The 24,025-nt window shown below is 50.5% G+C and overlaps 1 protein-coding gene across 8 annotated transcripts in view; it reads right to left on the bottom strand.

Annotated features, from left to right (window-relative positions):
• Positions 1 to 22,466, bottom strand: part of RALGAPA1 (Ral GTPase activating protein catalytic subunit alpha 1) — a 1,128,412-nt gene extending 1,105,946 nt beyond the window's left edge. For all 8 annotated transcript variants that reach the window (XM_069638431.1, XM_069638437.1, XM_069638433.1 and 5 more), the window contains exon 1: positions 22,334 to 22,466. In XM_069638431.1, the coding sequence (XP_069494532.1) occupies positions 22,334 to 22,439 (106 nt within the window). In that variant the 5' untranslated portion in view covers positions 22,440 to 22,466. The remainder of the gene's footprint in view (positions 1 to 22,333) is intronic.
• Between the last annotated feature and the right edge of the window lie 1,559 nt (positions 22,467 to 24,025).

Genomic DNA, 24,025 nt, shown 5'->3' with positions numbered 1-24,025 from the left:
ATGAGCAAAGTGATGAATGCTTCAGCACAGTCTTTGATTAAAGTAGTGAGGCAGATGTCCCCTTGGCATTTAGAGGGTTTATGACCTATAATTTTGGTTAGCTCTGTTTCTAAGACAGGCTTGAAATTGAAGGGGAGGATGTTGGGGTGTACAAGTTCTGGGATCGGGCGAGGTCTCAGGTAGAGACAAAGAGCTTTTTTTTTTAGAGTTTTTCTTTTGGAGGCAAGCTATTTTATCAAGTAAAGCATTTTGTAGGTTTGTTCACCGTAGGGCATCTTTGGTGCAGTTGTTCGGAAGGGGAATTGGAGACCAATTTTCGTAGTATTGCAAAAAGTTCACAAGTAGAGGAGTTGGCTTTGTGGCTCCGGTCACTGTAGGTAGTACTTTTTTGCTTGGAGTGTAGCCTGTTTGTAGAGTGTGGCGAGGGAAATTGGAGTCTGTAGGGTCTTTCCTCTGTGCAGTTTCTGCTGCTCATAATAATAATAATAATTATTATTATTATTATTATTATTATTATTATTATTATTATTATTAGGCATTTATATAGCGCTACAAACCCTCAGGTATCTGTGCGCTGCTCATTATTACCCACGGTGCGTGGTGCTCATTTATCGACCTCGGAAGGATGAAAGGCTGAGTTTGGCCCCGCCGGGATTCGAACCTGCGTTAACAGGCTCTGCACAGATGCCAAAGCGAGCGCTCTACTCGCTGTGCCACTTGACCGGTCTGGGGTGAACCATGTGTTGAGGTGGGCAATTTATTTGGCCTTACATTTGCCCAGTGGAGCGACTATGTCGATGGTGTGAAGTAATGACATATTATAGGTGTCTGCCATTTTGTATTGATCTGCTCAGTGTCTTGGTAGTCAGTACGTGTCTTTAGCAAGGGTAGGATTCTACAAGAGGCAATGTTCTTGGAATTTCTGGTTAGGGGGGGTGGGCATGAGCTTAGGGCGGATCTGGATTTGGCTGCAGGTCGACATATTGAAGATGATGCTATTGTGAGCTCATTGGAGAGAAATGTGACATTGTAATTTGGGTCAACCAACCAGTCGAATGTACAGCCTTTGTTCGGTGTAGGTTTGGTCTTGCGGTGTATGAAGCAGAGGGTTTCGATGTCAGTTGCTAGGGCCAGGGCGTTACTGTCTGAGGTGTCATTATAGCCTAGGTTTACGTTGCCCAAGAGGATAGTTCTGGAGGATGGCTTATTCTCCACAGACAGAAGTGTCCAATGCCAGCCTCAAAGGATAGTATAGGACTAGGTGGACAATATACAGGTGTAGTGTTATAGAGGTGGAGTGAGAAGGGGACCATTCGATGGACAATCATTCTCCAGAATGGAAGTCATGATTGGTAATTTCACTAATGCCTAGAGAGCTTTTGGCAATTATAGCCACTTCACCCACTCTTGTGTTGATTCTGTCTTTGCGAACGATTGAGTAGTGTGAGGAACTCAAGGTGTCAACAGTAAAGACAGACAAGTGATTACAGTTCAAGGGTGTTTATTGAACAATGTTTGCAGGGTGGAAAAACGCCTAAACAAAGCCTAAATCTAAGATGGGAGCAAGCGTCGACATCAAATGAAAATAAGGCAGTCCTAGTGGCGTTGTGTCAAAATAAAAAGGCCTATATTAGAAACCGATTGCCATACCTCACAGTTGATATAAAAAGGGGTGTGGGACAGTGTTCAAGAAAAGAAAGAAATGTTCTCAAATAATATATCAGGATGCGGTAGCTTGGTTCTTCCATCCCCCACGTTTCGAGCACGGGCAAGGTGAGATCCTGGATCACGGCACACACGCAAGCCTTCCCGGCACTAGTCAACAGTTCTGTTTCAGCTTATCAGGAGCCTTGATGGCCAATTCTCGTTTCCCTAGAAAGTCTCTCGCCTTCGAGGACCAGACATATTCAAATAACAAATAAAGTCAATCAACAAAAATGAAAGTTTGTTTCCGCTTTAGATTTGGGTGAGGATTCTTCACCCCTAGGTCCCCCTCTTCTGGGGCGGACCCTTGTTCCTTGGTGTCTTAGGTGATCGGTTTTCACCCCTTTGATCTCTATTTTCTGGTTATTAGATCCTATAACAGTTTCTATTCGTATCAAGACCCCTGGGGTTGCGATTTCCTGGTCCCGTGGGCTTGATAGGATTCTCAAGAAAAACAACACACAAACACAAAGTTGTGTTCTACATATTTTCGGCCGATAGATTCACCCCTTGGGTCCCCCTCTTCTGGGCACTTACCCTTTCACAAATTGTTTTCCACAAACTGTATAGCAATTCTTTTCTCCATAAATTACTGGTGGTAACTTTCCACCCTTGGGTCTCCCACAGCCAGGCTCAGACCTCTAAAATGACAGGGGAATAGTACTTCTCTTTGCCTTATACTGCCTCTTCGTTTCTCCCTCGGTCGGGCTCGGACCCCAAATGACAAGCAGGACAGTGCACTGCTCCTTGTCTTCCTTATGTCTTTTCAAACAGTTCTTAGAGGACATCCCCGTGATGAACGGCTCCACTTTCTGCTTAACTGGAGTCAAGGCCGGTACCGCGGTCACAGGAGCTTCCCTCGCTCCTGCTCATCGGCGTAGGCTTGCCCCGTGTACGGTTGATCTGCTGCAAGACACTTGTGCTATTGTTTGCAGTCTTATGTCCTCTTCCACAAAGGTTCCGCGGGCCAGGGATAAGGGCAAGGTCGCTTCTCTCCTAGCCACCCTCTTGATTCCTGCCGCCTTCCTCCTTCTCTTGAACTGTCGTGCCTGCTTAGCTGTGCAGTCATGCTGTCTGCCCTGCTAGCCTTGCTTGTATTGTGCTCTTTTGCTCCACCTTTTATCCCTGTGGGGAAGAGAAAGGGCAGTCAGATGTGTTTGATTCTAATCAATTGCCTGACCCTGGTATTGGGACATGTCAGGTAAAGGGCTCTGGTGTTAGTCCGTTTTCTGGTGTATCGCGCAAAAGAGTGTGCTTCGGAAAAGGGGAGGGGGCAGTGGTTTTGAATGTCCTAAGAAGGAGGATATCGCGTATCACCCGTCAGTGTCCCACTCCCCAGGGACTCCCCATCCAAGGGATTGTCCTTCAATGGTCCAACCCCAGGAACTAGATCAAATAGCGATGGCCGTGTCCTGCCCACCTGCATGGCAGACCCCTGGGGACTAGCTAGGGAGACACCTTCAGGTTTCTCACAGAAGTTGTTGGCGACAGCCAGAGAGAGGGCGGGCCCTGATCGAGCATGCAGCCGCGTTTCTGTTATAGCGAGTAGATCAAGATCTTGGGTGGTGATCAGATCATAGATGTCAAGCACATAGGCCATTAGGGATCTAGCATTAGAGGCCCTTCGATAGGTGTGTCTAAGAGCTGGCTGAGTTTGAGCAGTTGGCACAATGATTCTAGTGGCATCTCTCAAGATGACCAAGTATGTGCGAGCGGGGTCACTTTTCGCAATCAAGGTAGGATGTGAGGTAGCAAGGAGGCTCTTCTCCAGTTTGGCGGAATCTGAAATGAAAGCTCGTTTAGTCTCATTTGGTGAGTTAAAGTGGTTACTGAGTGTGCTCAGAGCACAGGTTTGTGGGGCGGGCATTCATTTACCAGGAAGTGTACCTTCAGTCATGATAGGCATAGTGGGCACTGGGCAGGCAATCTGTTTAATGTCTTTGTGCGGATTGGAGCGGTCATTGGGTGGCAATAAGGCACCGACCCCAGGTGGTCTGAAGGGCATCTCTTGGGTAGAATGCTTGGAGTTAAGCCTTGCAGTCAAGGAGCGTTCAAGTGGCTTGTGTGTGCGTAATTGGAGTTTCTTGTTTCTATGATGTAGGCACATGGGGATGCTGGCAGGGGATAAGTCATGTGCAGTTTGCGCAGAGAGGTGCCGAGTTCTGGTGTCCCCTAGACATGGCGAGGCACACCAGCGTAGGGGTGCTGCGAGTTTAGGGCTTAGGTCCTGTCTAGTAGGATTGGTAGGTGTAGTGGAGGATCAATAGGGAGGGGTGATGGTTAATGCTAGGGGACTGTTTCTGATGAGAAAGCGGAGTGCAGCAGGTACGGTATTGGAGTCGCTTATTTCTATGGGCGAGTTAGCAAGGGCATACTAGCGTGCATCCATGGTGCGTGTGGTGCGGTGGAATTTTCTTGGGATCGCTCCTTTATGTAACGTCACCATAGACAAGGATCCCAACCGTGCCGTTCTACTCACTCTATGCAGAGAGCCCACTGTCGCAATATCACCTTGATCTTCATATAGCGTTTGGCACTGCAGGTCTGCCACTCTAACAGTGCCAACAGCTGACGTTCCTACAGCCCAATTCAACCACGTTCCTCAAGCTCGGAGGGGTGGTAGGGGGGGGGGGAGCACAGCACACCTGTTAGTGGCTGAGGAGGGGCTCCTGCAATCCACTCCAAGTGGTCTGTCCAAGCGGGATCAGAGGCTAAGCGAGCCAACAATACCTACGGATGAGATGGGTTTGGCCAGTTCCCAAGTGGCTGGATCCCATTGATGCACAGGTGGGCATGAAGCCACTGGCGGCTTGCCATGACCCTACAGTGATCCAAGGGAAAGACTATGAAGGAAGAGAAGATGGGAGACAGTCTTGCTTTACAAGACATGTCAGAAGTAGAAAAACAACTGCTAAGTGAGCCCAGGATGTGGATATCATGTAAGGGGCTTCTTTCAGGCTACGCCTTCTGCCTTCCCGCAAGCAGACTGTGCAGGTTCTGGCTTCCCGCAAGCAGAGTCTGTGCAGGTTCTGGCTGCCCGCAAGCAGAGTCTGTGCAGGTTCTGGCTGCCCGCAAGCAGAGTCTGTGCAGGTTCTGGCTGCCCGCAAGCAGAGTCTGTGCAGGTCCGGTTCCCACGTCGCAGGAGTTCCTGAAACAAGAGAGCTCGGGACTGGTGCGGCTACTGGTCAAGTGACTCGTGACCTCTACAAGGGCTTTGGGTTCAGAGCATCTCCCTGTATTTACCCCGGGAGTTCTGCTGGGATTCATGTTGAACGTGTGCATTTTAGCAAAGACCCAATGAGTATTTGCAACGACTGAAAGTCCTTCTTGCCAGATTAACTAGGGGGCTTTCACCCACACTGCAACGACCCGTCAGCTTCTGGGTGTCGATGCCTGCCCTGCCAGTATTCCAACCTTGTGACCTACAAGGTACAGGCAGCTGGCGGCGAGGTGGGATCCAATTATTGGAGGTATTCAAATATATCATGCAATGTGACATGTATGTAGTGCCCAACTGACATGCTTATGGACTGCAAGAGCTATGGGTCGGCTGGGAATTCTGTACTGTAGTACAACTATACTTGCTTTGGAAAAGAGGACTGGTACTCCAACACTATGCTCAACAGGCATGCGTTGGAGGAGAGGAGAATGTGTTGGACTGTGTGTGCAACGGCGCAATCCATCCCAACGCAAAGAACCGCAGTAGCGGTGTAGCCTTGGCCGAGACACCGCTCTCGGTCCTGGCTACATAGCTCAGCACACATGCTTACGGCACGCTTGCGGGGGGGGGGGGGGGTGTGTTAGTCTGCAACCCAACCATGGACGCACTAGTGCACCGGTGTCTCGCAGCTCCAGGCAGCCTCGTGTAGGGGTGGCGGCGGTTTCATGGGAAGGGGGCCAGCTTTACCAGCTGAGAACCCAGCCCCTGAGCTGAGGCTGCTTTCCGTGCAGCCGCTGGGCCCTCCCAGCAAACCTACTGGGGCCCCTCTGGGGATAATCTACACTACGAGGTCAGCGGGTGGCACTACAGCTCGGTTCCCTGGAGAACCTCCTCTTTCCCAGGACTGGTCTGGACTATGGTACAAATTAACAAGGGGGGTCCTGGGAGTCCCTCTGCCAGACATTAGTCCTGGTTACGAGAGACTTACCCAGAGTCTTTAGCTCACTATCTTTCACAGAGAAGAAATATCCCAAACATATCAGTCTTTGTCCTGCCCTGGGCAGTCCAGCACCGAAATGCTAGGCAATTCTCCTCTGAACAAGAGTACCAACAGAAACCCCAGACACGTGTTTCGGTCTGGTTGGACCTCATCAGTAGGGTGGATCTGTGCCTAAGAATAGTGAGCAAGGGGTCCACGTCTGGATTCCCCTTGTAACTTAGGGTCAGACCCAAAGTTACATAAATATGCAAATTAACAAGGGGGGTCCTGGGAGTCCCTCTGCCAGACATTAGTCCTGGTTACGAGAGACTTACCCAGAGTCTTTAGCTCACTATCTTTCACAGAGAAGAAATATCCCAAACATATCAGTCGTTGTCCTGCCCTGGGGTTTCTGTTGGTACTCTTGTTCAGAGGAGAATTGCCTAGCTTTTCGGTGCTGGACTGCCCCAGGGCAGGACAAAGACTGATATGTTTGGGATATTTCTTCTCTGTGAAAGATAGTGAGCTAAAGACTCTGGGTAAGTCTCTCGTAACCAGGATTAATGTCTGGCAGAGGGACTCCCAGGACCCCCCTTGTTTATTTACATATTTAAGTAACTTTGGGTCTCACCCTAAGTTACTAGGGGAATCCAGACGTGGACCCCTTGCTCACTATTCTTAGAGAGGCACAGATCCACCCTACTGATGAGGTCCAACCAGACCGAAACACGTGTCTGGGGTTTCTGTTGGTACTCTTGTTCAGAGGAGAATTGCCTAGCTTTTCGGTGCTGGACTGCCCCAGGGCAGGACAAAGACTGATATGTTTGGGATATTTTTTCTCTGTGAAAGATAGTGAGCTAAAGACTCTGGGTAAGTCTCTCGTAACCAGGATTAATGTCTGGCAGAGGGACTCCCAGGACCCTCCTTGTTTATTTACTGGACTATGGTACACCTTCCTCCTCAGACTCTGAACCCCTGGATTCTTTTGCTCTTTAATCCAACTCTCTGAAGCTCCGCAAGGGATCTTGGTCCTGTACAATGCAACCAAAGGTCTCTGTACTTTGCTAAGCTCAGCAATGGTGCCATTAGTTCTCGCTACTAGGTGGCACCTAAGCGCCACCCATTGGTCAAAACGAATGCCCTGGAGTTCAGCTAGGAGAGAGAGGACATAGCTTGGGCTACTTACCCAACCACTGACTGCCCATGGCCATGTTAATCTCCATGGCCTTTGGCATTCCCTACCCATCTCCGAGCTAGCGCCATCAGGCAGTATAGCCCAACTGTGGCCCGCTAGCGTTAGTTCCAGGACGTCTGCGGAGGGTCCATGCCTTACTCGCAGTAAAGGGGCTACTGGTCCAATCAAAAATGCCTCAACCAAGTGTGCCTCCAGGCTCTTGATATCTGTTCTGTGCACCGAGGTCCCATTCCAAGCAAGCACTAACACAGCCAGCAGCTGGGTCTTCTGCACGGGCGCCCGGCGAGGGAGGCTTCACCCGCTACTGCCCTCTTATCGCCATGCGGTGCTAGTAAGCCGCATCTACCCAGTGCCAACACGGAAAACAAACCTGTTGGCTAGGTCAGTGCTGGCCATTTCTGCCTCTGCACCGCGCAAGCAGGTCGTGCCATCCCAAGGGGCGTGCTGCACGTGCCCACGGGGCGTTTGTCGCACTTATACAGCAGTGGTGGATGGGGAGAGAGGAACCTCGAGATTGGGAAGTACCTTTACTTTTCTGACCGTTACTAAATACGGGTCATTTCTAGATCGATGGAAAGCGGACATTCGGCCCACTTGGGCGTGTTCCCGAACTAGGGAACGGAGGTGAAAGGCACGTCTGCAGAGAGCCCGATGGGGGCCTGGGGGGTGGGAGGGGGAGCAGCCTTTCTGCATGGGCTCAAGCCTTCTCCACTTGCAAGCTGCATCCGTGGCCCACGGTGGGGCCACTCCTTTTGCCAAAGCCAGTCGTGAATAGCAAGGCAGGGGGGCTTGTCAAAATAGCCGCAACCTGTGCCCGCAACCTGTGCCCGCAACAGTTCACGCCAGCCTCGGGTTGGCCGACTCCTTGGGAGGGCCAAGTGCGGGACCAGATCGCCTGGCCACACTGGTGCACATAACTGAACACTAGCAGGTGGGCCTACGACCCAAGGCAAGCCTGCGCAACTGCAGCATGGCGGGCCTGCTGGCACCCAGTACCCTTGGTATCTCTCTGCCTCTGCATCTGAGCGAGCGGAGCACCCTGGCAGGCCCTCCGGAAAAGCCACCAGCGCAGAGGTAGGTACCCGAGGTGGGCCAGCATCAAAGCTCCTAGAAGCAGGGGCCATGGCCTAGTGAGCTCTGCATAAACACACACAGCCCACGGATTGCAAATCAATCACAGTGGCCCTTGGCACCCCAACTCGAAGAGTTCCTGGAGAAAACAAGCGTCACTGTAGCTAGCCCCTCAAGGTCCACCCCTGGCAGAAGAAAATGCATTTAAAATCTGTAGTAGTTCTGGGCGGACATTTCAATGCGGCCAGGCCAGAGGGAGGCAAGCAACACATTAGTCAGAACGTCTATGAACACGCGTCCCAATAACGCGCCTCTCTCTAGGCGCCACAAGACAAGGGAGGGAAGACGAGACACACGATCTTACTAGGCCTTGTGACATTCAGATCGTGCCAGTGCGATAAGGCGAGGGGGAGCGGGGGGGGGGGGGGAGAGGAAGGGCGAAGTGCATGCAGAGCAGCATGGCTCTGGGCAAGTGCAGCCAGGGCAGGAGGCAGAGGGCCTGTAGCGGTTACACTTGCAGGCCCCAAGGGTCTCCACATTAGAGCAATCGTGTGCAGGCAAGAAGGGCTCCATGACAAGAGAGCAGTCATGCAACTCCCACCCAGACAGCTCGGCTGACCAATAGAAGAACGGTGCAACCCTCCCCCGCCACGCCCTGACCAGCTTCACCCGAGTGGAGACCCCTCAGGAACCCCCCCACCTCCCACCAGGTCGCCCACCCTTTCCACGCAGCTTGCCGCAAGAGGCGGGAAACCCAAGCACTGGAGTGCTGCAGTAGAACCAAGTACCATCCCAACACCGGCCATGAAACATTTCTTAGTGAAATGCATGAAATGAGAATTAAAAGAAGCTTTGAAAACATGTGCTGCGGCGCCACATGGCAGAGATTGCAGTGGCAAGGGTCTAGGCAATACAAGTGGTAGTCAATTTGCAACCTCCGCAGCTTCAACACATGAGCCAGTCCAGAGGAGTTTTGAACCCTTGTCCATGGACAGCTCCTCCTCATTCAGAAGCACGCACTGATGTATCTGCTGTCCCACATGGTTATGTTATCCAGATTTATAAAGCGCACCTTCACCAACAGGGGCATCATGGCGCTACCGCTGAGGACTAACGCGTGGCATCGTTAAGCAGCAGAGGGGAGCTCTGGCAGAAAAGGAAAGGTCTCTGAAGGACAGATGATCAGCAGTCTCACGAAGATACCGTGGGATAGAAGTTCAAAGCAAGGCTGCTGCCACAGAGAATGAACGACCACCCACTCAGGAATATTTGAACCGCAGGAACCACAATCTACAAAGAGGTGGAGGAACGTAAGACGAGGCAGAACCTAATGTCTGAATTTGGCCTCCAGATACTCAGGTTCTGTCCCATAAAAAGCTCGGTGGACCATGCCCAAAACTCGTTCAACCACCAGAAGCCAGTGCAAGGAGTTATGGATCCCAGAAGCTGAAGACCGGCGGGCGACACCAACGGCCAATCTGCCAGGCGAATTTTGGAGCACTTGCAACTGTTGGAGAAGAAAAGCTGGATGTGCCAGAAACAAAGCATTACAGTAATCGAGTGAACCAGAAGTGAGAGAAGAAACTATCACAGGACGAAGAGAAGAAGTGAGATATGGCAAGACCTTGCGAAGAGTCCGTAATTTAAAGTTAACGGATTGGCAACAGCACTAATCGGCTCCTGAGGCAGAGAACTTCAGACCTGGATTTTTGACAAGACAAGGCAGGAAAAGAGGGCCAAGTTCCAAGGGCCAGAAAGCTGAAGACCACCCGAGCACTCACGCATCGAGCCAATAAAAAGCAACTCTGTTTATTCTCCATTCAGGCAGAGCCAATTTTTACCCATCAAGGAACAAACCACCGAGAGGCAGAAGCGTCAATGCTCCGCAATAGCCGGCACAGAAAGGTCAAGAAAGGTCAAGCCGCACCACCACAGAAAACCAAAAGAGTGTATATGTTTAATAAGAAGAAGAATATACAGATTAAACAGTAGAAGAGAAAGAGCCGAGCCCTGAGGAACACCACAATTCAGAGGCATAGCCGCCAATGTGGAAAGAGCAAGTGAAAAAGACTGGGAGCGTTCAGAAAGAAAGTACCCGGCCAGAAATACCCGCAAAGGATGGCCTATCCCCGAGGATACCCCACAGTGGTCCAGCAGGATCAGGGCTCCGATGCCGCCTTGATCCACAATCTGGGCCAAATAATCAGCCCCAGACACCAGGGCCGATTCAGTACCCCCGACGGGCCAGAATCCGGACTGAAAAGTCTCAAGCACCCCCAGAGTCCTCCACAAAGGAGAGGATTGACCAGGACTTCAAGAAGCTTCAAAGGAAACGAAAGAAGAGAAATAGGCCGGAAATTAGAAAGAGTGCACAAATCCAGATTAGATTTTTTTTTAAAGGAATTATGAGAGCATGTTTAAGTACGACTGGTATGTAACCATCTGCCAGCGATATGTTGATCGCCGATGTGAGGCAAGGTGCAATACAAGGAATTTTAAGAATGCCAAGAGGAATGGGAGCGGCAGGGAAGCCGACTTCATGCCGAGGGTAGCTGAAGTAATCTCACACTCTGAAAAAAGCAGAAAATAGTCCAGCTAAAGACAGGAGGGCTCAAAGCCAGAGGGTCCAAAGTGGAGGGCAAGGTAGTGCACGTAGCAGCAATTTTCTGTCTAATAAGCATGATTTTATCATTAAAAAAATGAGAGAGTGAAGTCGCAGAGTATTTGTGAAGGAATCACAGCCTTGGTGGCAACAGGGGAAGATAACAAGATAAATTGAATTAGCTCTTTAGGAGAATTCACCGCAATTTCCACACGAAAAGCAAGTGAACACACATCAGTAGCTTTGCGCAGGGCTAAGTGAGTCGTGGGGCAGTAAGCAAGGGGCCACTTGCGCACTGCTCCTCTACGGGCAAGGCTAAGTTTGCCAAGATCTGCCGAAAACCATGGCTCAGAAGAGCAGCCTGATGGCCTAGAAGCTTTAAGCAGAGCTAAGGAGTTAGCTGAGACTGTCATAGCAGCCGATATGGATACAAAATCACAGGAGTCATTTGCGGGCAATAGATGTAACATGCCAGATGAAATATCATCGTGGCTGATCCTACCCCAATGCCGCGAAGGGGCAAAACTGGTGGCATCGCAATAGATGAGGCATTCACTGAGAATGGGATAATCGTGTGATCAGACCAGATAACGGGGAGAGTTGGAAAGATCGCGACCAATAAAGAGGGAGCAAAAATCAAATGCAGGGTGTTACCCATACAATGCGTGGGACCTGCAACTAACGGCAGAAATAGGAAATGAGGGGGGGGGGGGTTCGCCTGATCATCACAAGGATTATTAGGATGGAGATTAAAATCCCCAAGGACTATCACCATCCCCTACTGTAGTCTGATCGGCCACCAGCTCAGATACAACTAGGCAGAACCCTCTGTCCGGGCTGGAGGGGAGGGGGGGGGGGGGAAGTTGGGAGATGATAAACCAGCAGGCAATGAGGAGTAAAAGAGGCAGAGATCAGAACACGAAGCAAGGGAGCGTCCATGTGACACGCATGCTCCAGTGGCACTGAGCAACAGTTAAAATTCGAAGGATGTTATTAATGCAATACCACCCCCTAGACGAGGGGGCACCCTGTCCAGTCCGAGTATACCATACTCCTGGGGCAGAGCGTGTACTAGAATAGGAGCAGATGGGCACCAAGCCAGGTTTCTGTGACAAACGGCAAATATGGCAAGTGATCCTGTAGAAAACTATAAGAATCTGAGCGGGCACTGAATAACACACTTCACCTGGTATTGTAGGGGCACCGGGGCGGAAGTTAAGAACTGGGAAGCTTGCTGCCATCCTGTTGGGAACTGCGTACCTGGTGGAGCTATGTCCACCAGGTCGCAACATGCAAATAGTGACAGCGCTTCATCGCCTTCTCTCCCCTGCTAAAGTTACTGAAACTGCACTGAATCTGCAACTGGGCCACTCACCATTCTGGGCCCTTGGCCCAGCCACTCTCCCCTGTACTGCCTCCCTGGCAACCCCCTGCACTACGGGACTGTGTATGTATCCCTACAGCCCCCCTTCCCAGCACTTGTCTGCACTTGCCACCAGCTGGCCCTTGTTATTTATCCTGTATGCTATAACCCTGTACTGCACTCTCCCCTTTGCACTTTTCTCCTCCCCTCTACCCTTGCACTTGCGCGATCTGAATGACACCTGGCCTAGTAGGATCGTTGTCTGTCTCCCCTTGTTCCCCCCTCCCTGCCTCGTCGCGCCCTGAAACACTTGCGTATAGGCGCGTTACAAATGCCATATCATATCGGTCGTGCTGATCCAAAGCCCATCTATAGCGCAGGTGAGCGTAGCTGGGCCCAACTTTGGCCGGGATGAAGCGCTTCCGCTGCGCATCTTTTTTTCTTCTGCTTCTTGCCGATAGATTTGTATCCATCAGCAGTGATTTTTGGATACCGAGGCTTGAGCCTCATTACTCCATCTTCTTGGGTTGAGTGTGTAGTCGTGGGTTAGGATTCTTCTTGGTCTGTGTGGTCTTGTCACAGTAGGGCTGGTTTCACAGGGTCTTCCCCGTGATGGGCCGCGGGTAGCGGTCGAAGGGCCTTGCAGTGGTGGCAGTGAGTCTTCTGATCAGAGGGCCCGCGCATCTGGGATAAGGATGGCTTTATATAGCACATGGTACTGGCAGGAGCCAATCAGCGAGGAGGCCCGAGGTGCGAAGAAGAAAGGCCAGCAGAGTGCGTGAGTGTCTGCAAAAGAAAGACAGACTTGCATGAGGCACGAGCCCAGTGCAAGGTGGGAGGCCAGGCAGCCTCCTGCTGACCCTAGCGTCAGTTACAAGGAAAAGAAATTAAAAATGTAAGGAAATAACGAACGAACGGAGTAAAATATATTAGTAAGGAAAGCTGAGTGCAAAACGCAGTTTGGGGCCCGATTTAAATGTCAGAGCCGCTAAAAGTAACCAACCTTAATGAAAAGCAAAAGTGCAAGAAGAAAATGAAAACAAGCCACAAAGGCTAGCTATCAGTGCGGGTAAACTCCACACATGGCAGGCATGGCATATCTTCACCCAGCGAGTGTCAGGCTCATAGAAAGGGTGCTCGCCCCAAGAAATGCCAGGGAGCTCAAAGCACACGCCCTCCCCTCTTCACCAAACGCCACACACCTGTGCTATGTGGCCCTTTATGCAAGAGTGATGTCCGTACTGGGGGGGGCGCCTGGAGACTCCCCTGGCCTGGGCGCTTTTCCTTAAGCCTGGCACCTCCATCCACATCAAGGGGTGCCCTACCCCAAGTGCACACTGCCTGGCAAGGCGAGGCGTTGGCCTCCACCCAGGATTAGCACGCCATGCCTCTCTCTGGCCCAGGGCTAGGGAGCAGGCCGGCCTGGGCCACGGCCCCATCAATCATTCAGACACTCCACTTGCTGCGATGTGTGGGGGGTCTCTGGGCAGCCTCGGCCCCCTTAGTCTAGGATAAGCAGGCAGCTTCTTCTGGGAGGGAGAGGCGAGGCACACTGGAGAAGAAGATAGAGGGTGCAACAGGGGAAGGAGTAGAGCCCAGGAACATAGCATGGGCCCGAAGGGAAGGAGGAGGTACAAGGCGCATCAAAAGATGCATTAGGACAGCACAGAAGAGATTTAACAAATACGACTGGGTCTGCACCCCACTGCAACCGCCTTGATCCCTCACCAATGACCAGGCTGGCCAGGGGTCCAAAACACCTGCCAGAGCCAAAAGGTTGCAGACCCTGCACCATGGGCTCCAGTCCAACAAGGCCCGAGCGATAGTTTAGTTATATAGCGCCTATACACAATGTGTTTGAAAGCGCTTAAAGGCAAGGAAGGGAACCAGGGAAAATACAATGACATTCTTACAGGCCATGAACAGTAAGGATGTGAAATTAACTATCGTACTCGGCCTGGTGACATTTCAGATAATGCAAGAGCTAAGACATAGATAAGTAAGGGAGGGGGAGAGTGGGAAGGAAATGGGAACAGACAGGCGACTACCGTACTAGGCCTGACAACATTTCTGGTAGAGCCGGAGAAAAACAAAAGGTGAGGGGAGATAGACAGAGAAAGGGAGGGGAGGAACAAAACAAGCAACTATCGCACTAGGGCTGACGACATTTCAGATGGTGCTGGGGGGTTTGGGGGGAGGGGGTGAGAGACGAGGTTGCTACCATACTAGGTCCAGGGACAATTCTGATAGAGTAAGGGCATAGAAGAAAGTAAGGGGAGGAGAGAACAAAGTAAGCAGTCAAAAAGAGCAGAGAGGCAAGAGGGGAGAGGGAATACAATGTGGAAGTCATTAGTAACACATAATGTTGCAAGCCAGGATACAAGATGAAGATGGGAACAGCATGATTCAGGGCCACCGTGAGTACAAGATGCAAAGGAAGTCCAGCATGAGAGTTGAGAAAGGGTGACGCACCGTGAATCAATGAAGTCCATAAAAGTAAAATCCAGCATTGGCCACAAGACAGTGATGGTGAAACCAGAATCTATCAGGACAGACTCCTGCAGAAGTAGGCTGGAGGGGGAGGGAGGAGGAGCAGGGTAGAAGAATCAAGAAAAACAGACAACACCTGTGTGCCAGAAAGGGAGAGGGGACACAAGGGAACCACACAGGGTGACCAGAGGGGTGAGGATGGCCTGTGGGGACAGAGGGAGTAAACACATGTTGGTGCATGCTTACCTGCTGTCTGAGCAGGGGGTCGGGCCCTGGGTCCTTCCAGTCTGACTTCGGACACCCGGTCGAGAGTTAAGAGCAGGAAAGAAGAGGCAGGGCTAAGAAGGTGGGTGGTGCTTAGGCCAGGTGACCGAGATCCGCTTGCACCTGCTCCCTAACGGTAAAGAGCTGGAGGGCTCCTTAAGTAGGGAAAAAGAGCGGCAACCAGGAAGGCACCAGGTGGGCGGGGATTGCTAAGTGGGGAAAAAGAGCAGCAACCAGGAAGGCACCAGGTGGGCGGGGTTTAGGTCAGGTGACCTAGATCCTGGTCACCTATGATGCCAATCGAAACCCTGAGGTTAAATGCAACCCCTGGTTGAAAGCTACCCAGCTGCACTTTTAAGTTGGGTAATAGGTTTTGACTCACTGGACAACACTCCTATCCACCAATACCCCATGGATGCCGGCAGCTTTCGCCGCAGCACACTGGGACAAACTATTGTCGTCCTATCAGCAAACCCTGTTCCTCCAGACCCCTATCACACTGCTCAGACTTTCATTCCAGGGACAACACGAATAGCAAAACCAGCCAATCGCATTGGACCAAGAAAAAGAACACTGCGGTCAAACTCCATCCAAGCATACAGTACGCATACCTTACACCACGTCTGTTCACACAGGCATGGCCATGCATCCTAGAATGCAGCTAATGCTACGCAATTCCGGTCTAGCAGCTCACATAGCCGTCCACACTGAAACCCCCAACATCAACATCTTTGCCATTAGTATACAGCGTCAATCCACTAAAAAAAAAATATATATATATTATAATAATACGGTCTAGCTGGGCACACATCGAATCTTCAGCACTAGCACTGTATCCTAAACCACCATCAGCACCCACCCACGTGTCATGCCACTCACCCGACGGTCTGGCCCTTCCGCTCCCGTCCGATCGGCTCCCTCTTGGCGGATTTATTCTCGCTTCCGCACTTGGGGTTCGGCTCCCCGGGGAATTCCGGAGTTATGTTCCACTGCGCATGCGCGGTCGCTCGTGTCCTCGCGCCCGCGCATGCGCAGTATATTGGGCACTCGGAGCGACGAGAGCTTGCTTCTCAAGCCTCGTTCTGGACTCGCCAGCACCTGGGAACGAGGCGGCTTGCGGTCCACGCCTCTCAGGTGCTGGCGGCCCTATAAGATGAGCCAAGACTAAATTCAATCGCGTCTCAATGCGGTTTTGTTTTTGACCGTGTCTTCGCTCCGTTCATCTGCCCGTTGGTTCCCTGTTCAGTATTGGGCTCCCTGGCCTTCCTGCTCTTCCTTGTCCTTCTGTCTGTTGCCACTTACCAGTCTGCTCCCCCCTGGTTCCCTCCTATTCCCTGGCCATTGCCTTCTACCAGTCTGCTCCCACCTGGTTCCCTTCAGTTCCCTGGCCATTGCCTTCTACCAGTCTGCTCCCACCTGGTTCCCTTCAGTTCCCCTGGCCATTGCCTTCTACCAGTCTGCTCCCACCTGGTTCCCTTCAGTTCCCCTGGCCATTGCCTTCTACCAGTCTGCTCCCACCTGGTTCCCTTCAGTTCCCCTGGCCATTACCTTTACCGGCCAGTACCTTTCAGGTCCCTACCTGTCCTTTTGACCACTATCTATTTGATTCTCTCTGGGTCCTTCTGCGCTCCCGTTTGCCTGCCTCTCCCTTGGTGCTTGACTTCGTCAGCCACCCTGCCTGCCTGGGAATTCATCAGCCTCCTTGCCTGCCTGGAAATTCAGCATCCGCTTGCCTGCCTGGTAATTCATCCGCCGTGGACAAGATCCGCCAGCTACCTGATATATCATCTACTGCTGCGGAAGGACAGACCACTCTCTGCTCCCCCTGCCAGTGCTTGCACTGTCCTGACGTCACAAAAATCAGGGGTGAGCACACCGTGACGTTGGGAGTCGGTTCACCCTCCGCCCAGTTGTTAAGTTTGAGGTCTGGACTGGCTACCCGTGTTACACTTGCTTCGGAGAAGAACAGACAGTCTGGCTGCCAACCCAAGACCTTCGGCAAGACAAACAGGTACTCATCGATCTCGTGATATCCACTTTAACACCACGTGCCTGACCTACGGGCTGCTTACTGGTGCCTAGCCAGCCCACCTAAGTCCAGACATGGCAAAATGCACACAGGCATCTTTTAATTTAAACTCTGAGATCCTCCTACCATGGACTGGGGTCACCAAGGGCCTTCCAACCACAAAGGGCATTAGGCCATACAAATGGGGAAAGGGCGATATAAATCATACAATACAATAAATGACCGCTGCCACTCATTTTCACACATAGAACAAAGTCTTCTCCCAAATCACCTCCAGCACCCGCCAACCTGCACTGTTCTCTGGCCCACACCCACCTGTCGAGTGGCTTGTCCCAGCGCTGCACTTACCTGCTGGGCAGTAGACCTCCCCCTTTGCTCGGGACGTCTATGTCCATGCACCTACCTATTGCCGCCCACCCCCCACCCCCCAACAGGCACCTTTGGTACTTATCCCCTGCCTCCTCCCCTCTTTCTTTTTCACTGCACTTGCACGCTCCGAATGTCACAAGGTTTTAAGGACTGGTTTATTCATTGCCATTTCCATAGTTTTTTTGTTCCCTACCCTTGTGGCGCTTGTTAGGCAGAAACATATGCAGTGCCCTTAGGGACCACTGCACACAATCAAGACCACAAGAGGTAGTACAAGCCTGTACTACACAGTAAAGTGGTAGCAATGGCTGAGCAGCCAGATTTATCTCAAGAATAAATGAGCAGTAGTAGAGATTACATAAAGGGACCACAATTACTGTGACTCAAACACTGACTCAAGGTTTCTGGTTAAAAAAAATATAAGTACATTTATTTTTAAACCATCTGTTCACAAAAACTTTGCTTCTATTAAATAAAACCACACTTAAAATATACTACACAACCAATTCCTCTTGGTTAGGTCAATTCAAAGTAAGTACATTAGACTTTGACAGACCAGTGTTTCGAAAGAAAGACGGACCGGGGGTTAATACGCAATCACTTTTTTACAGTAATGACAGTTCGGTCTTACGAAAATAAAGCGTACCCACGGGAAGAAATACACCCAAAGTCAAACACACTTAGCACCAAGAATTAAAACAATGGAATAGGGGATAAAAATCACAGACAATACTTTTGTCAAGGCAAATAGAAACAGGGGACACTTTCTAAAAGGTCGATAAAAGTCAATAGGCCTGCGCCAGTGTCAAATGGAACAGAAATCCTGTTGTCGAGGATCACACGGTTAGAACAGTTCACGGTTAACGATTGCCAGGAGTACTTAGATATTGTCAGAGAAGCAAAAGTGATAAGAGGGAAGGAAGAAAGGACAAGCCTTCGGAAAGGAAAAGGGTTCACCCCAACTCCTCAAGGTCGGATGGAGAGAACGACCAAACGGATACAGTACCTTATTCGTATGAAGAAAGCTGGTGCTACGGCAGTTGTTCCTGCAGACTCACGGTTCCTGAAGCTTCAGTCGTGGGGACAAGAAGGAGGACGTCTGAAGCGATCTACACTACCCAGGGATGAAACTAGCAGCAGCGAAGCAACAGTGAATAAAAAGGTGCGCTCCTTTAAAACAGGAGAGGGTTCTTCTGATGGCTATCCGGACCACTACAGCTGTGTTCAGCGATTTCGACCCAGAAAAGGATTCTCTGGCTGTTGAAGGTGAGCTGGTTGGTCCCACCAGGCTCAAGGGAAGAAGACTCCGGACTGGATCTTCTCTGTCGTTGAAGAGTAGATAGCTCAGGACTGCAGCAGGGCTTCACTGGAATTTGGGAGTTGCAGCAGCTGTCTTCTTCTCCGGTTCTTGCAGTTCCAGTGGCGACTTTGACTTCCAGCCCAAGACTCCTGCCTTTTATGCCAAAATCCTCCATTCACACAGCCTGGCTGTCGATCACCCAGCAGGGGGGTTGTCCGGCCCGGACAACCACCTCAGCCAATGGACACAAAGTGCAACCTGGGTCTCCAAGGAGACCCTGTGCAGGGGGTTACTAAACCCCTCCCTCACATTCAGCCCACCTAGACACCCAGGCGCCAAAGGAGGGCTTCTGGGCAGAAGCCCACCAAAGGACGGCGAACAAAGAAGGCAAACCTTGTTTGGCGCGAAAAGTAAAACACAAGAAGGACTTTAACAAAAAGAAGAAATGGCGACTAAACCCGACTGGAGCCAAAATAAAATGTATTTGGTCAAGCCGGTTTATGTTCGAGGCTAATACAATAGCCTACAACAGCTCCACGTTTATATACACTATAATCGCGGTAGAAAAGTTAGGGTAGAGACCACTGCCACCAGCCAAATCTTAATGTTAAGGGAGCAAAACAAGGCTCAAAGAGGCACAGACAAAAAGGGGTAGGAACTAACCCTTTCAAATACTCCATGTAAAATGGGGTGTACTGGGTTTGTAGTTTAAAGAGACTACATAAAGTTAATGGCAACTTTACATGTTTCTGGGGAACAGTAGTCAGCCCCAGAAAAATTGAGTCAGGGGGAAGTCTCGAAGACAACCCGGTGTCACTGCACTGAAGGTGCTGTGTAACACACAAAAGTGGGGCTCATGGAGTGGTGTGGCTCCAGAGCCCAAGATCACACAAAAAGTAGAAATACACATGGCAAAACACATGTAAGAGTGGGGAAAAGGCTCACACTCTTACCAGGTGGAAAAATATAAACCCCAGAAAAGCTGCTGAGGGACTCACTGAGGGAAATTAGCCATAAATGAGAATTCTCTCTAACAGCGCTCTGAGCCACTCTTCTTGTTGTACAAGCGCCTTATAAATATCCAATAAATAGATAAATAAATGTGCTTGCATGGGGGGGTGGGGGAGGAGTGGACACGCTGGAAAGATTTGCACCAGGTAAGAAACAAGTTGGGTACAAAGCACTGCAGATGTTACGTTTTTAGTTTGGTGTAAATCCCTCTGGTAGTTTTCTTAAAAATGTCACGAAGAAAGAAGGTGGTTCCCCCCCAGCCAAAAAAAAGGTTTTATTTGTCTCCCATGGTGCATTGCAGTTATAGAGGCTGCTCAGAAATTAAAAACACCAGACAAGTGATTGCTGCAGTAATTTCGTGGAAAGCTGAAAAGGGTTAAGCATGTTTGATGGAGGGAAAAGGGTGGCGTTACATCAGGGAGGATGGACCAAATACTTATTTTGTTAGCCTGTTTTGCTACATTATTTTCATGTTACCACGGGAACAGGGCAAGATGCGATTTGGGGGAAAAGTGCATCATGGGAGAGGTTCAGGGGCATTTACAGAGTGTGGGCGGGGACCTAAAAAAGAGGAGGGGTGCACAGTGAAAGAGACAGTGTTTTCACAGATTTCGTTTATATCTAGTATCTACTTCCCCTTGTGTGAAGACTTCATCGGGCCCCCCGCCCATCTCCTTTCTCTCTCAGTGGAGATGTATTTACTGTGCACTTGTTAGGCGCTTATACATCAAGAAATTGTGTTTCAAAGCACCCACAGGGCAAGGACAGGGACCAGGGGAACAAATAGGCAAAGTAAAGCAACACTGATGAAAGAAAGAGGCGGTCCTACTAGGCCTTGTGAGCATTCAGAACGTGCAAGTGCAGAGAGAGAGAAGAGGACAAGGGATGGGCGTAAGTGCAAGAGGTTCCCAGAAGGCAAGTGCCGGCGAGTCAATTGCTGATAAGTGCCTGGCAGAGATCACTATGTGCGTGTTCATCAGCACTACAGCAAGTGCGGGCCTGTGGGACAGCCAGGCCAGTGGGAGCCAGAAAGCAAGTGCTGGGAGAGGGCAGAGGCTGAAAGCGATTGGACGGAAGGCCTGGGCCCAGAAGGACACATAAAGGACCCAAGCCAGACTTTTCATTTTCATGCGTTTTCCCCATTAATGGGATAACTGACAAATGCTGCATTACCGCGAGTCAGGTTACTGCGGCAATACGAGCAGCGCCACAGTGATTACGGTTCTATTTCTGCTGGAAATCTTCAGGGGAAAATACTGTGGAAATTAAAGTAGTGGGTAGGGGAAAAGGTGTGGAACAGGTCATGGCCAGTGTACCACGGTCCGTTTGCATAATCGTGGCAACACGGGCAGTGGGATCTGGTCATTTACTTGTGAGGGGATCTGAGACACTGATCTAGGCCATGTCCTAAGGCCACAACCACAGCCAGTGGGGCACATCTTTTTATTGTAATTGTTGCAGGGTGGACAGTGGCAATGGGTCCAGGAGAAGGTACAGCATAGCAAAACCCTTGAAATTCAGTAGCAAAAACCTTAGTTAAGACAAACGTATGATCCAATTCATCGCAACAAACCTCATGAAATTCAGTGCATGTGGGAAGTGACGACAATCTTACTCGCAGTTGCACATGCGACCACAGCCAAGACCAACAATGGGGTCAAAAATGAAATCTTGGGAGGAATCTACGGGAGAGGTGAGAGTCCACAACATTTCCCTAAGGTTTTTTCACTGAATGTTATATTTATTCATTGCTCAGCTGTGGGTGTACTTTTAAGTCTATTATGCTGACTTCACACAATTAGCATTGTTTTTTAACATCTGGACAGCCGAGATCGCCGACCGTTGTGTGCTGATGCTATCAGTTGAACTTGTTTCAAGATTAACCATTAAAATATATTCCAATGAAAGGAAATCCAAGAACGGCTAAAACAATCCAACTGGTATGGGCCCAGGTGGTCTAAAGCTCCGAACTCTATATGCACTTTGTCAACTTTAATGACAAACCCAACACATGTCTGTCTGAGAGCGACAGAATCAAAGACCACACTGTGCAATTCTACAATCATTTTAATGCGAATGAGATACTAGCCAAAATTGCTAGAGTTGGGCAAGTCAACAAGGGCTTGATCGATCCAACTGTGAAAGGCTCTGCCTTTTTTTGCATCAGATGAGCCAGGCCCATTTTTAGATATTAAATGCCACTAAAGCCATTTGAAAAAGATATACAAAAGGTATTAAATTTAGTAAGAAACAGTTTTAAAACGTGATGTAATAAAGAAAAGATCCTGTAGCCTTGATATAATGCTGGCTTTTTGTATATATTTTCCATTCTTTAAATTCTTGTGAGTGACAAGTTTAAACTGGGGAGCTGCCTCTGGCCTAGACTTACACAGTGTCTCCAAGAGACGAGAACAGCTACTGGACCTGCACAAACCTCCCCAGCTTGCCCATGCGTGAAATTGAAAAAGTTCCAAAGAGCAGAATTTCACAGGAAACTCAAATGGAATTTTAGTTAATGAATTCCTCTTTCATAACACGCTTAATACCAGAGAGCAGGGGCTGGGATTCGAACCTGCGTTGCTCTGCATTGTCTTGCTTCCATGGCAAACTCATTGCCCCTGACCTAGCCTTCCATCACCAAGGAATGTTGACAGTAAATGGTCACTAGAGGGGATTCTGTTCACAGAACGCACTATATAGATGAGCAAACAATAATTTCAGTCCTGCATAAAGAAATACACACACTGCACGCAATGGGACGATACAAGCCTTTTCGACAATGTTAACTGAGCTCACCAATGACGATGCGCAAGTGCTTCAGGCGCGTCAGGACATCCTTCTTGGTATCCAGCACTTTCTGGGTTGATTTCTTGACATCACCGTGGGCTTTTTTGGAAAACATCCCGCTCCAGGAAGTCAGTCCTTGGGGTGTAGATGGCCCGCCTAGCTGTTCACCAGGTCCTAGGATTCAATATTTTAGGACATGTGTCCTCCTAGGTGTCCAAAGGATGGCCACCATGAACTTCGTCCAAAGAAAGAGACGCCATGAGTGGGCCCAAGGACCCTGCCCTACGGGGAGGAGGATGCCAAGGACCACTTGCTTACTAGGTGTATTATTGACCTAAGACAGATGTCTACCTAGGGTTAATTTTTGAGGGTGGTTTTCTGGCACAACAAAGGTTCCAATACGCAACCACAGTCTGAGGCTGGATTACTGGACTCTGGACCCCTTGCCTAAAGGAGGAGTGCCTTCTCCTTTGGGAGCTCGGAGTTGTGTGGCAGCGCTAAGTGTCCCCTGGGTATGAAAGTGCCTGTTGCTGGGCTATAAGCAGGTGCCCTTGGAGGGTGGGTACTCTAGTGGTTCTGAGAGACACTCTTTGTACGCCTGTGTGGGTTGGTTGGGTTAAAGGTGGTTCCTGGGTGTTGCGGAGGCGTCCTCTCGCTGCGCCTATCTGGGTGGGGTGCAGGGGTACTGTTGTGTGGTGCTCCCGGGACTTCCTCAGTGAAACGTAGCCCTGTGGTACATCAATTGGAGGACTAGATCGATTTTGGATTGCTGTGCTTGTTGGGTGGGGTAGAGGAGTGTTGCTGGGTGGGGTAGAGTTTTTTTAGGGTGGTGTTATGTGCTTGGGTATCTACAGTGGTCTTGCGTTGGGGTGCCTTGGGTAGTTTGCTGGGGTGTTCTTGGGTGGCGTGTCACTGGATGAGGTAGAGGGGTCCTGGGTAGTTTTCTGGGGTGTTCTTGGGTGGAGTGTCACTGGGCGAGGTAAGTGGAGGGGTCCTGGGTAGTTTGCTGGGATGGTCTTGGGAGAGGTGGAGTAGTCCTGGGTAGTTTTCTGGGGTGTTCTTGGGTGGAGTGTCACTGGGTGAGATGGAGGGGTCCTGGGTAGTTTGCTGGGATGGTCTTGGGAGAGGTGGAGGGGTCCTGGGTAGTTTTCTGGGGTGTTCTTGGGTGGAGTGTCACTGGGTGAGGTGGAGGGTTCCTGGGTAGTTTGATGGGATGGTCTTGGTAGAGGTGGGGGGTCCTGGATAGTTTGCTGGGATGTCTTGGTAGAGAGGTCCTGGGTAGTTTTCTGGGGTGTTCTTGGGTGGAGTGTCACTGGGTGAGGTGGAGGGTTCCTGGGTAGTTTGATGGGATGGTCTTGGTAGAGGTGGGGGGGTCCTGGATAGTTTGCTGGGATGTCTTGGTAGAGAGGTCCTGGGTAGTTTTCTGGGGTGTTCTTGGGTGTTTTTCGGTGGAGGGGTCCTGGGTGGGCTATTTCTGAGTGGAGTGCTGCTGGGTGAGTGGAGTGGTTTTCCTTTGGGGGGCGGGGGCAGATGTCCCTAGGGAGTGGGATGTGTTTGGGGGCCTGGGCTATAGTGGTCTTGCAGGGGGGTGCTCTTGGGATGCTGGTGGGAGGGATGGGTCTGGGGCCCCTACCTCTCCGGGTTGCCTGCGGGAGGTAGGGGTCCCGGGTGTCCTCTCTATGGCTGCTGTGTGGCCGTGGG

This window comes from Ambystoma mexicanum, chromosome 14 (assembly GCF_040938575.1).
Source record: "Ambystoma mexicanum isolate Mex_15411 chromosome 14, UKY_AmexF1_1, whole genome shotgun sequence".
In the NCBI taxonomy this organism is placed as follows: Eukaryota; Metazoa; Chordata; class Amphibia; order Caudata; family Ambystomatidae; genus Ambystoma; species Ambystoma mexicanum.
The sequence above is the reverse complement of the archived record's forward strand: the minus strand, read 5'-3'. Positions and strand labels throughout refer to the sequence as shown.